Source organism: Nerophis ophidion, linkage group LG01, assembly GCF_033978795.1.
Source record: "Nerophis ophidion isolate RoL-2023_Sa linkage group LG01, RoL_Noph_v1.0, whole genome shotgun sequence".
NCBI lineage: Eukaryota > Metazoa > Chordata > Actinopteri > Syngnathiformes > Syngnathidae > Nerophis > Nerophis ophidion.
Window position 1 is genome coordinate 42,631,712 of NC_084611.1, and position 18,606 is coordinate 42,650,317.

The 18,606-nt window shown below is 40.0% G+C and overlaps 1 protein-coding gene and 1 long non-coding RNA gene across 2 annotated transcripts; both read right to left on the reverse strand.

Annotated features, from left to right (window-relative positions):
* Positions 1-242: 242 nt before the first annotated feature.
* Positions 243-6,988, reverse strand: xbp1 (X-box binding protein 1). The gene is given in 6 exon segments (XM_061903910.1): positions 243-1,195; positions 4,106-4,189; positions 4,192-4,272; positions 4,357-4,473; positions 4,674-4,770; positions 6,640-6,988. Coding segments are annotated over 6 exon segments (1,188 nt in total). The 5' UTR covers positions 6,867-6,988; the 3' UTR covers positions 243-613.
* Positions 5,761-6,633, reverse strand: LOC133554773 (uncharacterized). Its single transcript, XR_009807209.1, has 2 exons — positions 6,125-6,633; positions 5,761-5,960 (listed from the first exon to the last, which is right to left on the reverse strand). It is a non-coding gene; the product is annotated as an uncharacterized LOC133554773 (long non-coding RNA).
* Positions 6,989-18,606: the final 11,618 nt, after the last annotated feature.

An 18,606-nucleotide genomic window follows, 5' to 3' on the forward strand; every position in this document is an offset into this window, starting at 1 on the left:
ATAGAGGGAGCTGCCATGCAAGGCGCTAACCAGCACCCATCAGGAGCAAGGGTGAAGTGTCTTGCTCAGGACACAACAGATGTGACGAGGTTGGTACTAGGTGGGGATTGAACCAACGACCCTCCGGTTGCGCATGGCCACTCTACCACTGGCGCATACACATATATATATATATATATGTGTGTGTGTGTGTGTGTGTGTGTGTGTGTGTGTGATGATGATGCAATGAAGACAAAAAAAAATGCAATGCAAAAGTTTTTAATGCAGTAAATTAGACTACAAGGAGAGCGATCAACATATAGAAGCAACTTTCCATACATGCGCACATACAGCGACCCGGAAGCAGAATAACAAATAAATATTTTATATTTAAAAATGACCCCACCCCCTCCAAAAGAAATCCCCCTTTACAATTGCCTGAAATACTGGATTGCACCGATGCAATACTTCTCAGACCCTCTGCAGCAATGACGCGCATTGCGGCGTGGCTGGCGGTACAGACCTGCTGTAGGAGGAAGGAGATCTAATGTTTCGCCAGACTAGGAGCAGAGAACGCTTACTGATTAGCTCGGCGCTACATGTTAGCTCTTACATGTATTTGTGGGAAGTGGCTTCAGACGCTAATGAGCTGGGGAAAGAGTTCGTTGGCGAACATGTCGTCCCACGGGCTCTCGGAGCACAGCGGCGAGGACATGTCGCTGAAAGGGGAGGGGGATCCGTCGTAGCCCGAGTCGCTGTAGGTGTCTGCCAGGCAGGCTTCCTTGTCCAAGCCGCTGAGGGTGGGCGAGGAGGAGGCGGCGCAGAGGAAGTTGTCGGTCTGGCTGGGGATGACCACTTCCTCTGGCTCATCTTTTACGCAGACGACATCTTCCTCTTCCTCCTCCTCCTCCTCCTCAGACCCCGCCTCCTCCTCTTCCACCACCACAACCTCAGCGACGGGGAAGGAAGCCACGCCGTTGTCGTCGCTCTCCTCGCTGACCACCTCTGCCGGCTTCGTGTAGATGTGGTCGAAATGGATCAGTCCATTAAGGGCCTCCAGCTTAACTGATGGGGCCCCCAGAGGTGCAGGTGCGGCGGCAGGTATTGGGTGCCCCCCTCCGACCAGCAGCACCGGCGACTCCTGGCACTCCTGCTCGCAGGTCTTGAGGAAGAGCTCCGGGTCAAGGATGTCCAGAATGCCCAGGAGCAGATCAGACTGGTGGGACGGACGGGATCAAATTAGACCACTGACCTTAAACTCAACCCCCACACGTCTTACCAAGCGGTTCAGTTAGCAGAAAATCAACGATCACTGCAGTGGACATATCTTTGAATTCTTTAAGAGTTACACATTGCAGAGGACACTGGCTCAGGAAAATAAACCATTTACAATTTAAACAACAATCTTTTATCACAATCCATATTCTACCGCTTGTCCCTTGGGAGACCGGGCTTTCTGTGCCACCGCGACAGTCTGTGGAACGCTCTCCCTGACCACCTGAGGGCACCACAGACTGTGGATGCTTTAAAAAAAGGCCTAAAAACCATTAAAAAAAACAAAAAAGCCTTTCTTTAGATCAGGGGTCACCAACGCGGTGCCCGCGGGCAATAGGTCTCCCATAGGACCAGATGAATCGCCCGCTGGCCTGTTCTAAAAATAGCTCAAATAGCAGAACATACCAGTGAGCTACCTCTTCGCTTTGCTCAACATTTTTAATTCTAAGAGAGACAAAACTCAAAATAGAATTTGAAAATCCAAGAAAATATTTTGAAAACTTGGTCTTCACTTGTTTAAATTCATTTTTTTTTTTACTTTGCTTCTTAGAACTTTCAGAAATACATTTTTAGAGAAAAAATACAACCTTACAAATGATTTTAGGATTTTTAAACATATACCTTTTAGATTTCTTCCTTCCTCTTCTTTCCCAATGTTGAAGTATTTTTTTTATTGTAAAGAATAATAAATACATTTTAACTTCTGTTTTTACGACAAAGAATATTTGTGAAATATTTCTTTAGACTTATGATTAAAATTCAAAACAATTATTCTGGCAAATCTAGAAAATCTGTAAAATCAAATTTAAATCTTATTTCAAAGTATTTTGAATTTCTTTTAAATTTGTTGTTCTGGAAAATCTAGAAGAAATAATGATTTGTCTGTTAGAGATATAGCTTGGTCCAATTTGTTATATATTTTAGCAAAGTGCAAATTGTATTTTAACCTATTTAAAACATGTCATCAAAATTCTAAAATTAATTTTAATCAGGAAAAATTACTAATAATGTTCAATAAATTATTTTTTTTATTTTTTCAAAAAGATTCGAATTATATTGTTTTTCCTGTTCTTTTTTTCCCCGGTAAAATTTCGAATTTTAAAGAGTCGAAATTGAAGATAATCTATGTTTCAAAATTAAATTTTCATTTTTTCCGCGTTTTCTTCTCTTTAAACCGTTTAAGTGTTTTTTTCATCATTTATTCTCTACAAAAAATCTTCCGTAAAAGGAAAAAAAATGTACGACTGAATGACAGACAGAAATACAATTTATTTAAGTGTGTAGTAAACTGCTAGACCTTCGCATTAATCAGTACCCAAGAATAGCTCCTGGTTTTAAAAAGGTTGGTGACCCCTGCTTTAGATATATGCGTGCTATTTCAAGTTTTTATTTGTATTATCTTTTTATTTATTTATTTTTAATACACTGTAGCACTTTGAGGTTGTTTGCGCAATGGAAAGTGCTTTTTACAAATAACATTTTTTATTGTTATTACTACCACTACATTTGCCAGCACCCATCAGGAGCAAGGGTGAAGTGTCATGCTCAAGGACACAACGGACGTGACGAGGTTGGTACTAGGTGGGGATTGAACCAGGAACCCTCGGTTTGCGCACGGCTACTCTTCCACTGCGCCACGCCGTCCTTTGTTTCTCTTTGCATTACCAATTTTAACATCTTGAGGCAGTTGAGTTGAATTCTGAGTGATTGTTTCCTCTCAGAGTGTTTTCAGTTTTTTAGTCTGCAACCGGTATCGAAATATGGCACCGTTTGACTTTGCACAAATCGATACCTGGTGGTGCCTATAAAGTACCAAATCTAGTACCCAGTCCTGGTTACAAGAGTGTTGACCAACTTTTTATGCTATACACATAATAATAATAAACTATTATTATTATTGTTAACAATAATAATAATAACAATAATCCATCCATCCATTTTCTAACGCTTATTCCCTTTTGGATCACTGGTGCCTATCTCAGCTACAATGGGGCGGGAGGCGGGATACACCCTGGACAAGTCGCCACCTCATCGTACGGCAAAATAATAATAATAATAATAATAACAATAATAATAGAGTCGAAATAGTACAAGAACCGATACCCGGTGGTGCCTATAAAGTACCAAATCCAGTACCCAGTCCTGCTTACAAGAGCATTGACCAACTTTTTATGCTATACAAATAAAGTTTATTATTATTAATAATAATAATAATAATAATAATAATAAAGATAATATTCTTAGAGTCCAAATAGTAGTAGAATCGATACCCAATGGTGCCTATAAAGTACCAAATCCAGTACCCGGTCCTGGTAACAAGAGCGTTGACCAATTTGTTATACTATACACAGTTTATTATTATAAATAATAATAATAATAATAATAATAATAATAATAATAATAATAGAGTCCAAATGGTAGTGGAATCGATACCCGGTGGTGTCTATGAAGTATCAAATCCAGTACCCAGTCCTGGTTACAAGAGCGTTGACCAACTTTTTATGCTATACAAATAAAGTTTATTATTATTGTTATTAATAATAATATTAATATTGTTAGAGTCTAAATAGTATTAGAATCTATACCCAATGGTGTCTATAAAGTTCCAAATCCAGTACTCAGTCCTGGTTACAAGTGTGTTGACCAACTTTTTATGTGCAAAATGTCGGAATGCAGCAATAAGAGTCCAAATGGTAGTAGAATCGATACCAAATTGTGCCTATAAAGTACCAAATCCAGTACTCAGTCCTTGATATAAAAGCGTTGACCAACTTTTTATGTGCAAGATGTCCCATCAGGACCGGGCCCGGTGGGAACACACCTATAAGAGTCCAAATAGTGGTGCGCCTACCTCATGGTCTGTAGTGTCAGGGCCATCTGTATCCATTGGGAAGTCTTCAGATTTAGGAACTGCTGGGCCTGCACCTGCTGCGGAGGCACACGTAGCCTGAGTGCTGCGGACTCAGAAGACCCGATTCCTAAACCTGCGTCGTTTCCGCCGGACGCCAACACCTGAACCTAAAAAAGGACCAACAACAAACAACAACATGATTTAGTCTCTGAAAGGAATGACAAGCGAGCGTCGTCTCATTCCAATCCCACCTTCTCTTCGGACTCGAGGGTGTGTAACCCCAGTCTCTGCTTTAGCTCATCGTTTTCGCTCAGCAAGCCGCTCGTCTTTTCACGTAGAAGCCTGTTTTCGATGTGAAGTTTCTGGTTCTGCGGGAGGAGGAAGTGGACGTGAGCGCTTGAATGTTGCAGCTGTGCAACGCAAACAAGTTTCTCCTGCTCCCAGGGACAGTAATTACAACCCTCAAAACTATAGCTGACCGCTTTTTGCACAATGGTTTGGATAACCTCATTAAAAATATGAATACATTTGTGGAATGTTGCTACACAACATCAAAAGATAAAAGTACCTCCAGCTCCAACTCCAGGACCTGCTGTTCCAGTTCCCCCATTTTGGCCTTTTTTCTGTCTCTGGCAGTCTGGGCCGCGACTCTGTTCTTCAGTTTCCTGCACAGAGAAGAGGGAGGAGGGGGAAAAAAATGGAGAATAAGTGAAGGCATTCTTTCCGTGATGCTGTAATTCAGTGGTACCCAACCTTCTTTGCACCACGGACCGGTTTAATGTAGGCATTATTTTCAGGGAGCGGCCAGATAAATCCAGCAGAAATAATTGCATTAAAAAATACAACAGACTAGAACGCGGAGCTGCCGTTTCTTTGCAATGAGATGCAGATGGAAATCAGCCATCGGCTACAATCTGTCACATTTATACCTGGTGCCCGCGGGCACCGCGTTGGTGACCCCTGGTCTAGTGGCACAGGCCAGAGTAAAGTCGGAGAAAATGCAGTCCTTTAAAATGCGTCACGGACCTGTACCGGTCCCCGGACTGGTGGTTGGGGACCACTGCTTTACAGTAAAGATAAGAAGGAAATTTTGTTGCATCCGCTGGTTGTAGTGCAGGATATAACAGCAATAATGTGCAGCTGAAGACAGATGACTGTACAAATAAATGTAATGCACTTTCATATGCATCAACATGCAGTCCTTTTTAATTTCATGTTTCTCTGCGACCCGGTAGCACAGGGGTGTCAAACATACGGCCCGGGGGCCGGATTAGGTACGCGAACAGGTTTTTTCCGGCCCCCGGGATGAGTTTGCTAGGTATAAAAATGTACCTGAAATTTTTGAATGAAAAAAAATGCTGTTCTAAATGTGTCCACTGGATGTCGCAATAGCAATTGTTTGTATCTTTTGAGATGATGCTGCATATGTACAAAATAAGCCACATGATGTTAGTACATCAGTCGAGGAAAATCATCAAATTACACAAATACTGTAATTTGATTTTGATATAATTTTTTTTATAAGTTGAACATTAACACCAATGTGTTCACTGATTAACTTTATCACATAACATATTCATAAAATATAAATAACTACAAATAAAGTATATATACTATTAACCGCAACAGGTAATTGTAAAAAAAACAACAAAAACACCATTATGATTTGTACAATTTCAGAATGTGCTTGTTCTATTTGTCTATATTGTCTATCTATACGAGCCATACCAAAGACTATAAAAATGTGACTCATTACCTCCCTGCTTGGCACTCAGCATCAAGGGTTGGAATTGGGGTTTAAATCACCAAAATGATTCCCAGGCGTGGTCGCCGCTGCTGCTCACTGCTCCCCTCACTTCCCAGGGGGTTGAACAAGGGAATGGGTCAAATGCAGAGATTAATTTCGCCACACCTCGTGTGTGTGACTATCAGTGGTACTTTAACTTTTAACTTTATTTTTAAACATAGAAAACAATCTGAAGTTGTCTTTATTTTTAAGTTATCATGCCATGATTTTACCAATCCGGCCGACTTGGGTGTAGATTCTTCTCCATGTGGCCCCCGATCTAAAATGAGTTTGACACCCCTGCGGTAGCAAATGCCTCACGGACCGGTACCGGGCCCTGGACCGGTGGTTGGGGACCACTGCTGTAATTGCCATGGGTGGAACGCTTGGTGTTGCGCAATCAGCTCCGGCCATGTTGCTGCCACGCAGGCACGTCAAAGTCCTATGCGGGGCGGCTCCACTTCTCTCATATGATAACCGTCACAGCAGGTTTAAAGTCCAACATAGTGATTTGACCTAACCAGATTCTAACTTTAAGTACGATTTTGCCTGTAAAGACAGTAGTTCCTAAAAAGGAAAGACAACTGTACATAACAGGGACTACTTTATTACGTGCGGAGTGAAACGTCACCGCCATTTTGCTAGATTCATTTCTCGTTTCGAAAATAAATTTAAAAAAATTAAATATCCGCCTGACTCACTCGTCGATATAAAAAGAAAACACGACACTGAAGAAAATATTTCGAACCTTCGAAGTGCTTTCTCCTCGGGACTCAAGTGTGTGAGCCGCTGCCTTTTCCGGACCGGCGGCCCCGCGGAGCTGCTCGACTCCGAGTCCGACGACGCCTGGCTGCAGGCGGACGGTAGGACCACCGAGATGGGCCGCCCGAAGCTCGCTGGCGAAGAACCGCCGCTCTGTTTCCCGGAGATCAGGAGTAATTTGTGGGCGCCCCCGGCCGCTGCTACCACCACCATGTTCGAATTGTATTCCTTTTCAGTCCTAATTCCAAAATAAATCCTTTTGTATTTTATTTTTTTGTTTTTGCTTCGGCGAGGAAGTTCCTTCAAAGGCCGCGGAGATCACCGCACTCTCAGGCGCATACTCATCTTTTTCTACTATCGTGGTCACATCTGATAGGCTGTGAGGGAGTGACGTCATCAACACACGGCTTATGATTGGTCGGAGTTGTGACCTCATTTGCATTTTAACATTTCATCCTATTGCAACATAAACGTTCTTTTCCAACACAAACAGATTGTCCAAACATTTTTAGACTTCGACTTAGACAAACTTTAATGACCCACACATACATATTATATATACAGTATATGATATATACTGACATATTAAATTATATCATATTGTATTGTATTTTTATATAATATATAGTCCAGGGGTCACCAACGCGCAGGTAGCCCATAAGGACCAGATGAGTCGCCCACTGGCCTGTTCTAAAATTAGCTCAAATAGCAGCACTTACCAGTCAGCTGCCTCTATTTTTTAAATTTCATTTATTTACTAGCAAGCTGGTCTCACTTTACTCGACATTTTTAATTCTAAGAGAGACAAAACTCACATAGAATTTGAAAATCCCAAAAATTATTTTAAAGACTTGGTCTTCACTTGTTTAATAAATTCATTCAATTGTTTTACTTTGCTTCTTATAACTTTCAGAAAGACAATTTTAGAGAAAAAATACAACCTTAAAAATGATTTCAGGATTTTTAAACACATATACCTTTTTACCTTTTAAATTCCTTCATCTTCTTTCCTGGCAATTTAAATCACTGTCCAAGTAAATTATTTTTTTTTTATTGTAAAGAATAATAAATACATTTTGATTTAATTCTTCATTTTAGCTTCTGTTTTTTCGACGAAGAATATTTGTGAAATATTTCTTCAAACTTATGATTAAAAATCTGAAATATTATTCTGGGAAATCTTATTTCAAAGTCTTTTAAATTTCTTTTAACATTTTTGTTCTGGAAAATCTAGAAGAAATAATGATTTGTCTTTGTTAGAAATATAGCTTGGTCTAATTTGTTATATATTCTAACAAAAGGCAGTTTGGATTTCAACCTATTTAAAACATGTCATCAAAATTCTAAAATTAATACTAATCAGGAAATATTACTAATGATGTTCCATAAATTATTTTTTAATTTTTTTCAAAAAGATTCGAATTAGTTAGTTTTTCTTTTCTTTTTTTCGGTTGAATTTTGAATTTTAAATAGTCGATATTGATTGAAATTTATTTATTCTCTAACAAAAACTTTTTGTAAAAGTAAAAAAAATGTACGACTGAATGACAAACATAAATACCCATTTTTATTTACATATATATATATATATATATATATATATATGTATATATATATATATATATATATATATATATATATATATATATATATATATATCCAATTTCTACCGCTTATTCCCTTTTTGGGGTCACGGGGGCGCTGGCGCCTATCTCAGCTACAATCGGACAAGTCGCCACCTTTTCGCAGGGCCAACACAGATAGACAGACAACATTCACACTCACATTCACACACTAGGGCCCATTTAGTGTTGCCAATCAACCTATCCCCAGGTGCATGTCTTTGGAGGTGGGAGGACATTCACGGGGAGAACATGCAAACTCCACACAGAAAGATCCCGAGCCTGGAATTGAACCCAGGACTGCAGGACCTTCGTAACCCCTCTTCCACCGTGAAGACTATATATATATATATATATATATATATATATATATATATATATATATATATATATATATATATATATATATATATATATATATATTTATTAAAGGTAAATTGAGCAAATTGGCTATTGGCTATTTCTGGCAATTTATTTAAGTGTATATCAAACTGGTAGCCCTTCACATTAAGAAGTAGCTCTTGGTTTCAAAAAGGTTGGTGACCCCTGATATATACTAACATATTATATTATATTATATTATATTATATTATATTATATTATATTATATTATATTATATCATATTATATTATATTATATTATGGCATGGATGGATGGCATTTATGTTTGCGTAAAACAGGATGTTATTGTAAACATGGGTGTTCATGTTGCATCATAGTCAACCGGGGGTCGGCAACCTAAAATGTTGAAAGAGTCATATTGGACCACAAATACAAAAACAAGTATGTCTGGAGCCGCAAAAAAAATAAAAGCCATATTACATACAGATGGTGTCATGACATACAAATTGAATTAAGAGGACTTTAAGCAGGGGTCGGGAACCTTTTTGACTGAGATAGCCAAGAAGCCAAATATTTGAAAATGTATTTCCCTAAGAGCCATATAATATTTTTTTTAACACTGAACACAACTAAACGCGTAGATTTTTAAGTAAGACCAACATTTCCAGAGTATAATAGGTCTCTTATTCTTTGTAATAAAATTGTTATTCTGAAGCCAACTGTGGACGGGGCGTGGCCTGCGGGCCTGCAGCAAAGCAGGATGTTGCCAGGACCGGCCTCGAAATCAGCGACAGGTGCGTAGATGGCCCACCTGGGCCTTATTATCTAATCACCTGTCGCTCTGTTATGAGCAGCAGCCAGGAGGAGAGAGACGTTCGGGGCTGGAGCCTGAGCGCGAGTGAGGACGAAAGAGAAAAAGACAATTGCTGAAAAGCAACTGAGAGAAAAATAAAATAAAACAATATTGTAACCCTAAAACAGGCTCTTAGTGGTCTGAAGAACCCCCAGGAGGGCAAGCCCCACACTAACAAATAATAAATAAATTACTTCTTACCATTAATGCAACTTCTTGAACATAAAAAAGCATGAGAATGTTTTATATTTTGAATGTTATGTTTAACACTGTGATTACAAGTGGAATTATTCATTACTTATCGTGTTAAGCAATGTCAGCTCAGATTTATCCGAGAGCCAGATGCAGTCATCAAAAGAGCCACATCTGGCTCTAGAGCCATAGGTTCCCTACCCCTGACTTAAAGAAAACCAAATGAGCTCAAATATACTGTAGCTACACATGAGGCATAATGATGCAATATGTACATCTAGCTAGCCTCAATAGCATGTTAGCATCAATTAGCTTGCAGTCATGCAGTGACCATATATGTCTGATTAGCACTCCACAGAAGTCAATAACATCAATAAAACTCACCTTTGTGCATTCATGCACAATGTTAAAAATTTGGCAGACAAAATGAGACAGAAAAAGAAGTGGCATAAAACACGTCTTAGAGTCGGAGAAAGTTATTAATGTAAACAAACTAGGGTGAGTTCAAGGACCGACGAAATTAGTAGGACAAAATTGCGCTTGCGAAATATTCGAATCAGTGAGGGATGTTCAATAAAAACAGTGTGCTTTACAACAATTAGGGAGGTTTGTGTCATGTTTGTCCTCCGACAGAAACTATACTAAAACAAAAAATATATTTTTTATATTTTTTCCCCCTGATCTTTTTCCATTTTTCATACATTTTTGAAAAAGCTCCAGAGAGCCACTAGGGCGGGTTGCCGCGGGTTGCCGACTCCGCACTAAACAAACACATTCACACTGCAGTTTTTTGGAGGTCACCCAACTTTAAAATATGCAAATTAGGTTATTTCCCAAAACTCTAAATATGCACATTGCATTCTTCCCAGTCTTCCCTACGTTGTGAGTGCCTCTGTCTGTGTTCACACTTTTCACATTTTGGAACAAACTCGAGTCCATTTGCTCTGCTAGTACGGTTCGTTTGGTCAAGTCAGCATTAAGGCCGTTCTGGACCCTGAGGACCAAACTGAGCTCTGAGGCGTGTGTGAGCAACGACCTCGCCGACAGACCATAACAGGGGACATGATGTCACCATATGCGAGCGTAACCAGGTGATGACAGCCAGCAGAAAGCTAAGTGAGAGTGAACACTTGTATGTCTACATGTCCCCTGTGGTTGACCGAGGACCAGATTTACCTCATTATTGTCCCTAAAGTCAGCAGGGAAAGGCGCCAACTAAACCTGTGATCTTAATGCAGGGGTCTCAAACTCAATTTACCTGGGGGCCACTGGATGCAGAAACTGGGTGAGGCTGGGCCGCAAGAAAAGATTTCTTAAAAGAAATCTAACATGCACTTTTTGATGAATTCACCTTCTTTGAATGGCTTTCCCGCCCTAGCAACACACTTGCCAACTCTCGCGATCTTTCCGGGAAACACCCCAATATTTGTCCCTCTCCCTTCCCGACAATCTCCCGGGGAAATCATTCTCCTGGTTTTTACCCGGACAACAATATTAAGGGCGTGCCGTGACGGCACTGCCTTTAACGTCCTCTACAACTTGTCGTCTCGTCCGCTTTTCCACCATACAGACAGTGTGCTGGCCCAGTCACATATTGTATGAAGCTTCTGCAGACCCACGGAAGTGACTGCAAGACATTCTTGATCAACAGCCATACAGGGTGGCCATATTAACAACTTTATCACTGTTACAAATATGCGCCACACTGTAAACCCACACCAAACAAGATTGATAAACACATTTTGGGAGAACATCCGCACCGTAACACAACATAAACACAACAGAACAAATACCCAAAATCTAATGCAGCCCTAACTCTTCCGGGATACAATAGTGGGCGAGTTTGGGGGTGGTGGGGGGGGTGTATATTGTTCCCGGACTATTTAGGGCTACATGGGATTCTGGGTATTTGTTCTGTTGTGCGGATGTTCTCCCAAAATGTGTTTGTCATTCTTGTTTGGTGTGGGTTCACAGTGTGGCGCATATTTGTAACAGTGTTAAAGTTGTTTATACGGCCACCCTCAGTGTGACCTGTGTGACTGTCGATCAAGTATGTCTTTAAGTAGCGTGCCGCATCTACAGAAGCCAAATACAACATGTGGCTGGTCTTGCGCGCTGTATGAACCGGTTGTAGAGGACTCCAAAGGCAGTGCCTCCACGGTTCCCCCTTGATACTGTTGTTCGGGTGAAATTCGGGTGAATGATTACCCCTGAAGGGGAACTGAAAATTGGAAGTCTTTTATACCGAGGGTATAAAAATATGACGCAGTAAAGCGCCTTTCATGTGAAACTCGCGGGCCGCACCAACATTAAAATTTCATATTAAGTTGCGGGCCGCAAAATAATGTCTCGCGGGCCGCGTGATTGAGACCCCTGTCTTAATGAGAAAGTAGCTATAGAAAATAGAATGCCCTTAATGAGAAAAAGTGCTATAGAAAATGGAATGCTGTAATGGTTTAAGAGGGGACAGACGGGGCAATCACAGCAGCATGTCCTGCTAGTGCAGGGCTCAGCAACCAACGGATCTTCAGTGGTTCCCTGGAGCATTTTTTAAAAAAGGATTGAAAACGGAAAAAGATGGGGGAAAATATTTTTTTTTGTTTTAGTATGTTTTTTGTTTGAGGACAAACACGACACAAACCTTCCCAATTGTTAGAAATAGCACTGTGTAATATGTTTGTGTATGCTTCACTGGTGAGACTATTTGGTGAACACCATTTTGTCCTACTAATTTCGGCGGTTCTTGAACTCACCACGCTGCATTTACATGTAAAATCTTCCACTCCTTTTTTGACTCATTTTGTCCACCAAACGGTTTATGCTGTGCATGAATGCACAAATGTGATCTTTGTTGATGTTATTGACGTGTTGCAGGCATATTTGGTCAGTGCAGGACTGCAAGCTAATCAATGCTAACATGCTATTTATGCTAGTCATATATTGCATCATATGCCTCATTTGTAGGTATATTTGAGCACATATAGTATCCTTTACTCTTATCCTATTTGTATATGATTTAGTTTTTCACGTCTCATGACACATTTCAGATAGTTGTTTGTGTGCCATGTTGTTCCAGACCACAGCAAACATTACCTAGCTTGCCAAAGATTGTTATAAACCCATTAAAATAATTGATTGATTGAATTGATTGAAACTTTTATTAGTAGATTGCACAGTACAGTACATATTCCGTACAATTGACCACTAAATGGTAACACCCCAATAAGTTTTTAAACTTGTTTAAGTCCACGTTAATCAATTCATGGTAAAAGAAGACAGCCTGCCGTGTCCTTTAACTTAAACACACACATCCATACCTTTGGCCATTAAAAGTCAGTCATTTCCAGGAGTTATCTCTCCTTCTGAGTAGCTTCTGATTTAAAACATGCATTTCACAAGACAAAAGAAACCAAGACAAGACATCCCTCACCGCGGTGGGACATACTGTTGATCAAGCCCAGCAAACACTTTGGTCTGCCTGGCTTCCATTTTATGTAACATCCTTACAACTTCTTTGAGGCGACCTGGTTCTTGTAATACAATAACATTTTGTAATATATAATTTAAAAAATATTTGTAAACACTCATGAAACTCATATCATCATCATCATCATTATCATCGGCGGTCACTTGAACGAGTACGACGATCCTCCTTTTAGGGGTGTATCCCTTTAAGGAGGATGCCTGTGCGTGACTTAGTTTAACGTGGGGAGACTGGTGCACAGACAGTCACCACACTATCCTTGACAGAATCGGGTCAGTGGTCATGGAGTCCAAGACGACCGGGGACCCTTTTTTTGCTGCAGCCTTCTCCCGCCATCGGGGCCGTTGTGGTCGTTCTTATATCTACCGTCTTCCGCCTGCTCCGCCGTTGAGGTCTTCACCGTATCCCTGGCTAGGGGACAGTCAGGTACTAGGCCTTTGCCAAGGGCCACCTGGGGTAACAGTAGTAAAGGGGTTAATCACCCAAGACCCCATAGAGGAGCCTCCACTGCCGGGTGTACTTTAACCTCACGCCCAGGACAATTCAGAATAGGAAACTCATAATAATTAAGTTAAACACTAACAATAATGTACTATAGTACACTATATACCAACAAGTATGTTAATCTTTCTTAAATAGAGTAGAAAAAAGATGCTATATGCTGAATATTTTATATTGAAGCATTATAACATTTTTCATTTGAAAAAAGACAATACTTCTAACACTACTGCGACTTTTTTGGCAAACTCTACACAAGGCCAAAGCCTTCACCCACACAGAAGGCCTCATGTCCAAATATGAGTTTGACTCCCATTTCCCCCCAGAGGACACACATGGAATTACAGACACAAAATCCCAACAGCTGAAGACCATCACTAATCAGGAAGGCTCTCACCTGAAGAAATCAAAACCACTCCTTTTAAGTCTGCAGCGCCAGCTCAAACTGGAGGCCAACAAACACTGCTCGAGGAAAAATTACCAAGTACAGAAGAGGCCAACAAACACTGCTCCAGGTGAATTGACCAAATACAGAAGTGACAACTATTTACAGAGACCAGGGTGGCTGACGGTGAGATTACTTTATATTATGTTGATGTTTGGATTTATTTTAATTGCCAAGTGGTTGGTTGTTAAATGTTTAAATGTCAAATCCAAACTGTGAAGGGTCACTATATGTACTTTTGGAAACACGTTTACTTTAAAAATGGTTTGTTGTAATTTGTCCCTAATTGCTTTTGTATTTGTCCACCTTTTTCAAAGGTTTTTCACCTTCCAGTTTTTCAATGAAAAAAAAGAGACAATCAAGTCCAAAATAAAAGGAGAAACAAAGATTTGTCTCATCATTGAATTGAAACAAGGAGTGAAGTCCCAGTGAAACCCCTGGTCAAAATATCAAAACCCTTTTCAAGTTAGGGGAGAACAAAAACAAACGTAACCTGACAACCACTAATGCACTATAATTCTATACTGTAATACAATTGTGTCCTAATATTTTTTTAAAGAAGTCCAAAAAAAAATACTGAATCTAATAATTGTACTTCTTTGACTACTATGCCGTATAATGATAATGTCAAGTCAATTTTATGTATATAAAGCACGTTTACAACAACTTTTAAATTGAAACAAAGGGCTTTACGGTTAAAAAAAAAAAGCATAGAACAGAAACAGAAAACAAAAAGAACATAAACAATAGTGTTGCGAATCTTTGGGTGTCCCACGATTCAATTCAATATCGATTCTTGGGGTCACAATTTGATTCAAAATCAATTTTGTTTTCAATTCAACATGATTTTCGATTCAAAAACGATATTTTTCCAATGCAAAACAATTCTCTATTCATTCAATACGTAGGATTTCAGCAGGATCTACCTCAGTCTGCTGACATGCTAGCAGAGTAGTAGATTTTTGTAAAAAGCTTTTATAATTGTAAAGGACAATGTTTTATCAACTGATTGCAATAATGTAAATTTGTTTTAACTATTAGACAAACCAAAAATTTGACTTATTGTCAGGCTTGGACTTAGATTGTGTGTGCTCCTTCGACGCAGAGGGACTACAGGACGAGCCAGGCGTGAATTAAGGTACATGTTTGTTTTTATTAATACTCAAAATACAAAAAAAGGCAAAACAAAAAGCGCGCTCGATGGCGGATACTAATCTATACTAAAACTTGGAACAAAAACAGCACAATGGCAATACTATCTACAAACAAACAAAAGATACTATCAAAGACATAAATACAAACAAAAACTTACTTGGCGTGGATTAATCGAAAAGCATGGCATGAAGTGTGAAAGGCAATGATAGTTAATGTTCCCAGACCGATGGACAGAAAGAAAATAACTTAAGTAGTGGCTGTGATAATTAGGAACAGGTGCGGGACTGAGGGCAGGGGCGTGACCAGGAGGGCAAGGTGAAAATCAATGAGTTGTCATGGTAACAAAAACAGAACAAGAGTCCAGAAAACAAAACATAACCTGACCAAAACCAAAACATAAACTTACAGGCATGACACTTATTTTATCTTTGTGAAAATATTGGACACAGTGTGTTGTCAAGCTTATGAGATGCGATGCAAGTGTAAGCTACTGTTACACTATTATTCTTTTTTTAATTTTTATAAATGTCTAATGATGTCAATGAGGGATTTTTAATCACTGCTATGCTGAAATTATAACTAACATTGATACAGTTGTTGATAATATTCATTTTTGTTTCACTACTTTTGGTTTGTTCTGTGTCGTGTTTGTGTCTTTTCTCTCAATTGCTCTGTTTATTGCAGTTCTGACTGTTGCTGGGTTTGGTTTTGGAATTGGATTGCATTGTTATGGTATTGCTGTGTATTGTTTTGTTGGATTGATAAAAAAAAAATTTTTTTTAAATGAGAATCGATTCTGAATCGCACAACGTGAGAATCGCAATTCAAATTCGAATCGATTTTTTCCCACACCCCAAATAAACAATGAATGAGCTCAACAAAATATCAATCAATCAATGTTTATTTGAATAGCCTTGGGACAGTCACTTGCTGTTCCACGGACCATCAAGGAAGGACAATAAAGCTCAATTCCGGTCGGGTCGCTTTTCAGCTCCTTCTCAGCTGCTCGCTCCTCGGTCGCTTTTCAGCCGGCTGCGTCTCCGTCTCTCGTGTGCTCTTTGGCGCTCTTGCTCTTCATCTGCTGCGGACTCTCCTCTTACTGCCCCGAACTCTCCTCCTTCTCCCCTTTTATACACTGCGAGGAGATATGTTGATTGTCTGCCGGTGCGCGATCCACGCACCGGAATTCAATTTCGGTGGCCTCGCTCCCGGCACACCCCGCCTCTCCGCTCCGCCGCATTCTCCGCCTCCTTGCCGCCTCTCCACAAGCCCTAAATCACAAGTGTCTCAAAGGGCTGCGCAAACCACAACGACATCCTCGGTGGAGCCCACATAAGAGCAGGGAAAAACTCACACCCAATGGGACGTCTGTGACTGTGACAATGATGACTATGAGAAACCTTGGAGAGGACAGTGTCAGGCTTGTCCCTGACAGTTTTGGTCTATATCTTACTTTTTCCTCCGCATTTGTTTGTAGTTCCGGTCAGCACTCTTATTTTGGTTCTGTTTCCTGTTTGTCTCCCTGAGTGCTGTGTAACCCTCAGCTGTGGCTGATTGCCACCTGGCCACACCTGGGATCAATCAGCCAGCCACTATTTAAGACCTGTTTTCTCCTCTAGTCAGGGCTGGATTATTGTCGTGTCAATGTCATTTTCTACTTGTCATTCCTACTGGTCGTGTGATTGCAGCGTAGCGGTAAGCTATATTTGGTAGATGTTTGTAGCTTACTGTTTTTTGTTCCCTGCTTCCGATTTGTTTGTTCATAGCCCTTAGTTTGTCATATCCACCCACGTTCGTGCTTTTTGTTTGTACCCTTTGTTTGTTCTAGTTATAGTATTTTAAATTAAACCGTTTTCCTGCAAAATGCCTCCCTCCTTCTCTGCATCTTGGGGTTCGACACAAAATAACTCTGACAGACCGCATCTGTCTTGAAAATGGTGGCCTAGTGGGCAGACTCAGCTCAGGTTAAAGGCCAGCAAAAAAAAGGTAGGTCTAGAAGGGTTATGAATGTCCTGTCATATACAGAAAAAAAGAGTAATTGGTTTTGCAAAGTATGTTAATGTACTCTCTTGTTGTAAATACTGCAGATATAGAACAATTATGTCATATTTATTATCCCCCTCCACTTCTCTCTGCATTGTGCAGGTTTTATGATACATTTACATGGGGTATCCTTATTTACACAGGCGGCCACAAAACCCCCACCACTTGTTGGGACGGCGTTTGACACCAACATTACTCGGCTCTTTGCCGTCTGACTGTTTTTTTTGTTTTCAAAGTACCTTTAAGTGCCTCACTTAAGGCAGAAGTTGAACTGGCATGACGTCCAGGACTCCTCTGTGACACGAGCGTGCAGGAACAATGCTTTTTTGCGACGTCATCGACTGTAACGACATTAGTGGCTCTCCGTATGCGTTGCTTCAATAAACATTCCAGCATGTACATTACACACAAAACACGTCAGTGATTTACTGACATTTACAAAACCCAAAAGCAGTGAAGATGGCACGTTGTGTAAATGGTAAGTAAAAAGAGAATACAATGATTTGCGAATCCTTTTTAACTTACAAACCCCGTTTCCATATGAGTTGGGAAATTGTATTAGATGTAAATATAAACGGAATACAATTATTTGCAAATAATTTTCAACCAATTTTTTGTGCAAATAATCATTAACTTTAGAATTTGATGCCAGCAACACGTGACAGAGAAGTTGGGAAAAGTGGCAATAAATACTGATAAAGTTGAGGAATGCTCATCAAACACTTATTTGGAACATCCCACAGGTGTGCAGGCTAATTGGGAACAGGTGGGTGCCATGATTGGGTATAAAAACAACTTCCCAAAAAATAAGGTACACCCCTTTGTCCACAACTGTGTGAGCAAATAGTCAAACAGTTTAAGAACAACGTTTCTCAAAGTGCAATTGCAAGAAATTTAGGGATTTCAAGATCTACGGTCCATAATATCATCAAAAGGTTAAGAAAATCTGGAGAAATCACTCCACGTAAGCTGCATGGCCGGAAACCAACATTGAATGACCGTGACCTTCGATTCCTCAGACGACACTGTATCAAAAACCGACATTAATCTCTAAAGGATATCACCACATGGGCTCAGGAACACTTCAGAAAACCACTCTCACTAAATACAGTTGGTCGCTACATCTGTAAGTGCAAGTAAAAACTCTAAAATGCAAAACAAAAGCCATTTATCAACAACATCCAGAAACGCTGCCGGCTTCTCTGGGCCCGAGATCATCTAAGATGGACTAATGCAAAGTGGAAAAGTGTTCTGTGGTCTGACGAGTCCACATTTAAAATTGTTTTTGGAAATATTTGACATCGTGTCATCCGGACCAA